This window comes from Nematolebias whitei, chromosome 11 (assembly GCF_014905685.2).
Source record: "Nematolebias whitei isolate Nwh7 chromosome 11, NemWhi1, whole genome shotgun sequence".
Lineage (NCBI taxonomy): Eukaryota > Metazoa > Chordata > Actinopteri > Cyprinodontiformes > Rivulidae > Nematolebias > Nematolebias whitei.
Genome location: NC_056508.1, coordinates 44059626 through 44066755, shown reverse-complemented (window position 1 = coordinate 44066755; position 7130 = coordinate 44059626). Strand labels below are relative to the sequence as shown.

At 46.7% G+C, this 7130-nt stretch overlaps 1 protein-coding gene across 1 annotated transcript; it reads left to right on the top strand.

Moving 5' to 3' along the window:
• Window positions 1-292: 292 nt before the first annotated feature.
• Window positions 293-3582, top strand: pim1 (Pim-1 proto-oncogene, serine/threonine kinase). Its single transcript, XM_037684402.1, has 6 exons — window positions 293-725; window positions 893-999; window positions 1113-1163; window positions 1249-1615; window positions 2002-2178; window positions 2281-3582. The coding sequence occupies exons 1-6, from the start codon at window positions 653-655 to the stop codon at window positions 2508-2510; spliced, it is 1005 nt and encodes a 334-aa protein (XP_037540330.1). The 5' UTR covers window positions 293-652; the 3' UTR covers window positions 2511-3582.
• Window positions 3583-7130: the final 3548 nt, after the last annotated feature.

The following is a 7130-nucleotide window of genomic DNA, read 5'->3' as shown; positions in this document are numbered from 1 at the left end:
TGGCGTTGAATTTGCATTTCCCCCCCAACGTGAATTCATCATTATGCTTTATTGTAAACCTCCCTTTTTTTGGCGCGTTTTGATTCCCGCCACGTCTGTCTGGCCTGGCTGGTTATGAGCTTCAGTCTATTTTCATTCTTTGATTGACGGGCGATTCGAATGCGTTTCTGCGCTCCTATTGGTGCAGAGGGCGGAAGAGGACGGACTAAGACTCAGACGTCATCGGCTACGCGACCGCCCCCTTACTACAGCCATATAACCGTCCTACCCCCCAGCTTCTGTTTTCAGAAGCCGGTGTCTGGACTGGAGCATTGGTGTGTTTACCTCTTTGTGCTACGCGCGCGTTGTTAGTTTTACTCGTCTGTTTACAAATATTACGGGAACGGCGGTTGTTTTGCGTTCAAGAAATCACAACGAACCGCCGATTCGAGATTTGATCTCATCTTTTGGCTTCCTGGAAACACAGCAAGGACGGATTGTCTCTTTCTTTCTGGATGAAAGGGTTCCTGCCGTGTTTTCGTCCTTCCTCCAACGTGGACTTTACGAGCCGTGAGACCGGGGAGAGAGTCACGCTGTGGGAATAAAAAAAAAAAAAAAATCACACGCCAGTGGAGGAGGACGCTTCGCTGACCTGCTTTAGTGGATTAAAGGAATGCTGCTGTCGAAGCTGGCCCACATCTCCGCCGTAGATATGCCGGCGAAAATCCAGCTCCAAGTTCAACAAGGTTAGACGCCCTTTTTTTTTTCTTCCCCCGGCTCTGTGTTGTCTGGGAGGACGTGGCTCCCACAAGAGCTCGCTTGTATTTTACACGATACTATTCGTTCCAAAAACCGCGCCGAAGAAGGGATTTTTGATCAGGCGTTTATCTGGTTTTCTAAATTGTTGTTGCAGTGAAGGACAAGGAGCCGTTCGAGAAGCTTTATCAGGTCGGCGCCGTGATGGGCAGCGGCGGCTTCGGCACCGTCTACTCCGGCACGAGGACTTCCGACGGAGCTCCGGTTAGTACCCTTTTAATTTGTACGACTTAACCTTTTTTAGAAGATTTAAAAAAAAAAAAATACATGTTTAGTTAATTTTCCTGTCTAAGGCGGTGTATTTTCTGCTACGCTAGGTTGCTGTCAAACATGTAGCCAAGGACAGGGTGACGGAGTGGGGAGAACTGGTAAGAGACATTTTGTTCTTCCGCCGTTATTCACGTAAAACCTCTTAAATCGTTCAGAATCTGATTTGAGTGTTTATTTTATTAGCCCAGCGGCTCCCGGGTTCCCATGGAGGTCGTGCTGCTGAAAAAAGTGGGCACGGGCTTCCGCGGCGTCGTCAAGATGCTGGACTGGTTCGAGCGGCCCGACAGCTTCATCATCGTCATGGAGAGGCCCGAGAACGTCAAGGACCTGTTCGACTTCATCACCGAGAAGGGCGCCCTGCCGGAGGAGCTGGCGCGGAGCTTCTTCCGCCAGGTGCTGGAGGCCGTGCGCCACTGCCACAGCTGCGGCGTGGTGCACCGGGACATCAAGGACGAGAACATCCTCATTGACCTCCGCACCGGAGACATGAAGCTCATCGACTTCGGCTCCGGGGCGCTGCTCAAAGACACCGTCTACACCGACTTTGATGGTGAGCTTAATTCAGTCTTGTTCAATTCTTATTACTTGTTTACCCTTTCACCCAAATTACCTTGTGTAATAGAAATCCCCGAGGTTATGTCACCCCCACTCTGTGGCTTAGATTAGAATTTGTCGCCCCCTACTGGGGAGTAATGGTATTTCTACAACTCAAAGTTTGTAAACAAAGTCACGTGTCTGCTCCTCCTTCCCCCACCGCTCGCAGCACTGGCCTGAGCCCAGATAAAAAGATTTCAAACAGGCTCAGCTGGTGGTTTTTGTTTAGTTTCTGCAGTTCTTTCTTTCTAGTTCTTTACATTTGGCGTATCGGTTAAGACTGCTCTTTTTATTTCTGACGTTTTCAGCTTTTAAAGGCTAATCTCCGTTTTTGTCTTGCAGGCACAAGAGTGTACAGTCCTCCGGAGTGGATCAGATATCACCGCTATCATGGGCGCTCGGCGACCGTGTGGTCCTTGGGCGTCTTGCTGTACGACATGGTGTGTGGGGACATCCCGTTTGAGCACGACGACGAGATCACGAGGGCGCAAGTTCTTTTCCGGAGGAGAATTTCTGCAGGTAAGCTCGGACTGAATCTCACTCCGTTTGCCACGCGTGTGCATTGTTTATGTTCCCTGTTGTTCTTCAGGACTAATTGGTTTCCCTTCCTCCCCCTCCCAGAATGCCAGCAGCTGATTAAGTGGTGTTTGTCTCTGAGGCCTGCCGACCGCCCGTCCCTCGAGGACATCATCAACCACTCGTGGATGCAGAACACGTCCTCCTCGGTTGTGCCAGCCACGGTACAGACCGGTACCGCGCAGACTGAAAAAACGACTACGGAGATCAGGCTGCACAGCATCGGCCACGAGCCCACCGCCTTCACGCCCACCCCCATAGCTGTGGCTCGATGATGGAGGCGAACTGGACTGTACTGACTCAAAAAAAGAGGCTGTTACAAAAAAAAAAAAATAAGATCTGTAATAGACCAAAAGCAGAGGTACGTGCACAGAACTGCACGTTCTGCAGGGTCACCTTGTGGTTTCAGCTTGGCTGATCAGAGCCTCTCCACGCCGCTGCTCGATCAATCACTGATCGGTGCCGCAGCACCGGACTCCGATCCAGGCGGCGGGTGCTCCAACATCTAAGAGGGCGAGAATGGACACCTGCAGAGTGAGCCGGCCGTACAGCAAGTGGACAGTAACGCTCTCTTCCTCGAGCTCGTTGTCACAGCAGAGGAAAGAGCGGAGGCGTTCGTGAAGAGATGCCTTCATTATTTTTTTTAAAGTGCCTTCTGTGAGATCTGTTAAGGCGGGGGGGGGACCTGAAAATACTTGAATTAGTGAAGTCAAAAAGGCAGCAACCTTTTTGTTTCCTGCTCTGTAGACTTTGTTTGTTGACAGTTCTTTCCTCTCGTGGGCCTAGATCCGTAAAGCCCGTGTCATTTACAACCACTACTATCACCACTACTCCAACGTCATTAGCAACCAGACGACCTCATCGCTCCGGCAGCGACTCGTGCAAATCATTAACGAGAAACACTGGACTTACCTCGGTCTAATTGCTTTCAGCATCCACCTCTACTCTACAACCTCTGCTTCCTTCTGTTCCCGTGCACGGACACGTGCACACACAGACCCGTCGACCTGAACGCACACAGCAATGCAAACCTAAATCGTACCGAGATCCGAACATCCTCTGCTCTTTAAATGTTGAGCCGTGCCTCACGCAGGTCTTAAGAGTGGAGTGGGGACAGAGCTGTAAAAGATATTTATTGTTGCTGTGACTCCGCTCTCACAAGCAAAGCGTTGTTGTTGTTGTTGTGCAGAGTTAATTTATTTATTTATGAGAGAATTTTGGGCTGTCTTATGAGCTGATACTATTTCATTCCTCAGTCACTGAAGGACCCACAGATTATTTAAGAGAAAACCAAAGGGGGATTATTTTTATATTTATGGCTTGAATCGTTTTTTTTTTTTTTTTTAAAGAGCAAGATGTGCGTTTTGTTTGTTTGTGTAAATAAAGTGTAAATAGTCGTAAAGCACTTCCATCTTGATGTATGTAAACATCTAACGTCTACTGATGGTAACTGGTTTCGTCATGCTGTCGTCTGAATGGTGTGTGTGTGTGTGTGTGTGTGTGTGCGTGTGTGTGCGTGTGTGTGTGTGTGAACCTGCTGCATGATCGCAGCTTGGATTGTCTTTTTTCATTCACTCAAACTAGAATTGTAAATTATGTTAGAAACTATTTTTATATGATTTGAATAAATATTTTTGTAACTGACTCTTGACTGTTTTGCATTTCTCTCCATAATTCTGCTCATAGTTCTGTAAACTGTTTATTATGGAGCCCGTTCAACGCCTGCGGCGACTTTAGTGGGTTCGATGGTTATACAACTTCCTGTTTTGACTTTTGTTGAAAAAAAAAACAGCCGTGAAGTTGATGAAGAGATAAAAGGTTAAAAACACCAAAGTCAGTGAGGTGATGCAAGGACAGAAATTAAAGGACGAGCGCAGTTCAGAGCTTAATGTTCTACACACACACAGGTTTGGTGGTAGTAGCTGAGAGTTGATGAAAACACGTCCTTGAGCATGTGAGGTTTGATCAAAACGGGGTTTTTTTTGGGGACTTCTCAGTTTTTGAACACAAAGTCAATGATGCATCTACAAATTCAATTTATTTATTTATTTAGCGCCAAGTCACAACAGACGTCCTCTCAGGACGCTCATAAATAAATCATATATAAAATAATTTAACATTATTTATCTGAGGAGCAGACGGCTTTGAGTTTAACTCCATCACAGAACTCTCATCTTGAGCGAGCACGAAGAAGACGGTGGAAACTCCATGAGGAAGAACCAGGCTCAGGACAAGCTCCATCTGCTTCGACCGGCTGCGTTTGAGAGGAACAGATACACAATGGCAGGGTGAGAATCATATATTAAGATAGAAGTATCAGATTAAAACTTCATATGCAACTATTCGTTTGATGTAATGAAGTCAGTTTGTTCTCCAGCAGTCTAAGGTCGTTTTCACACCTGACAGTCCGGTAGACTCGGTTCGTTTGGGGACCAATATTCAGAACATTCGTTACATTTTCAACTGGTGCGGTTTGCATTCACACGTCACTCGAGCCAACCTGTTCCCCCCCCTCGCCTGTGGTGGCGCTGCACCAAGAACTACTAAAGGAAACGACACAAAGACCTCTGAAGAAGACACTTCTTCTGGAAATAAAAACGAAGTGGTGTCAAATTTTAGCGGTTTTAGTTTTTCTGTTTAGTCGTTTTTCCAACAATGGACTCAGCGTGAGCGGAAGATGAGGCAGAAGACCACGGAGAATGTTGTTTTTCACACAAGGCGGCTGAGACGGCTCCTATGAGGTAAGAGAAATGTGCGATTGTCCTACGCTGTACTCCACTTCCTGCTTGCTTTCACACTGTACTCGAACTGTGCTAGAGTTTTCTTCTACCGGACCGAGACCTAGGTTTTAGACCGGGCCAGAGTTCGCTTTTTTGTTCCGTGACAAGAGTTCGATGGCGCGTTCACACCTCCCTAGATGAATCGGACTTCCTAGGCAAGCGGGCTAGAGTTCGGGACAACAGGGCTGGTGTGAATGCACCCTAAAAACTGAGGTCTCGGTTGGGTTGAAGTGAACTCGAATGCGGTTCAAATGCAGTGTGAATGCAAGCAGACCAGAGACCGCTCCAAAAGCAGGAAGTGGACTACAACGCAGGGTATTCTGGGTAAATACAACCAAAACAAAAGTGCATTTCTCTTACCTCATACGGAGCCGTCAGCCGCCTTGTGTGAAAAACATTCTCCGTGGTCTTCTGCCTCATCTTCCGCTCACGCTGAGTCCATTGTTGAAAAATGACAAAACAGAACTCCTAAAACCGATAAAACTTGACGCCACTCCATTTTTGCTTTTATTTCCAGAAGAAGAAGAAGAAGACGTGTCTTCAGAGGTTTTTGTGTCGTTTCTTTCAGTAGTTCTTGGTGCAGCGCCCCCACAGGCGAGCGGGGGAACAGGTTGGTTCAACAGGTTGACTCGACTGCACAGTGCAGTGTGAATACACACAAACCAGCTCAAATGTAAACAAGATGCTATGAATATTGGTCCCGAACCGAGTCTACCGGACTATCAGGTGTGAAAACAACCTTAGGTGGACCAGAGTTTGCCTTTTTGGTCCACATCAGAGTTCGATTGCACATTCACACCTCCCCAAACGAACCGGACTTTCTAGGCAAACGGACTAGAGTTTTTATTAAAGCGGACTAAACAGGGCTGGTGTGAATGTACGCTAAACCTATAGCAGCAAAACTAAGGGATAGGTCAGGAAACCTAAGCCGACCCTCAAAGGAAAGTCTTAAAACCGGACCATGTGCCGGCCTCATGGACAGAAACTGGAAGTTGGTTCCACAAGAGAGGAGCCTCATAACTGAAAGATCTTCCTCCCATTCTGCTTTTGCAAACTCTAGGAACCACAAGTAAACCTGCAGTCTGAGAGTGAAGTGCTCTGTCAGGAAAATATGAAACAATAAGATCTGAAATATAAGATGGAGCTAAGTTGTTGAGAGCTTTGTAGGTTAGGATTTGACAGGGAGCCAGTGGAGAGAAGCTAAAACTGGAGAGATACGATCTCTCCCACTAACTCCAGTTAAGACTCTGGCAGCAGCATTTTGGATCAACTGAAGACGTTTTAAAGACGTTTTTGGACACCCAGATAATAAACCATTGCAATAGTCCAGTCTAGACGTGACAAATGCATGGACCAGTTTTTCTGCAGCGTTTTTAGAGAAGATGTTTCTAATTTTAGTGATATTACGCAGGTGGAAGAAGGTTCTAGTAGCGTTTTTAATGTGGGGGATAAAAGACGTGTCCTGATCAAAAATAACACCAAGATTTTTAACATTAGAGCTGGAGGACAGATTAATGCCATCTAAGGAGGGAGAAAGACTGAAAAATTCATTCCTACGATGCTCAGGTCCAAAAACCAAAACCAATATCTCATGCAACATATTACAAGAGAACATCCAAGAAAACTTTGATGTTGTAGCATACGTTTTTCATCAGTATCCATCTTTCTCAGTTCAAAGCAGAAACAGCTGCAATCTGTAATAATCTGCACATGCTCCAGAGCAGTAGTGACCAGCAGCCTACCCAGAACCTGTTGTCTTGGATAGATGTCTTGGAGTTGCAGGTTTAATCAGTTGTGAGGCTCCCGGGGGGATTGCTGGCCTCGGCACTAATCTTCAGAGACAGCGCTGCCTGGACCCCACCTACAGCCAAGAGAAGATTTACACAACAACAACAAATGAGGTTACTGCTGATCCCATCAGTCCCTGTTAGTGCCTGTCAGGTGTGCCCACTGTGTGTGTTTACCTGCTGAAATAAAAAGGTGTCAACGTCTACGCAGTTCTCCGCAGCTAGTTGTTTACCAGAATTTATGATTCTTCAGGAAAAGCTTAACGTTTGATGACACCCCCTGAATCCAACAGCAGGTGCCCACCGCAAACTGTGAAATCCAACTTAA

Bases quoted from the DNA above. Each gene is read 5' to 3' on its own strand.
- pim1 (XM_037684402.1), top strand. From the start codon at position 653: ATGCTGCTGTCGAAGCTGGCCCACATCTCCGCCGTAGATATGCCGGCG. The intron at 1,616-2,001 runs GTGAGCTTAATT...TTTGTCTTGCAG, and splicing joins CGTCTACACCGACTTTGATG to GCACAAGAGTGTACAGTCCT. The intron at 2,179-2,280 runs GTAAGCTCGGAC...TCCCCCTCCCAG, and splicing joins CCGGAGGAGAATTTCTGCAG to AATGCCAGCAGCTGATTAAG.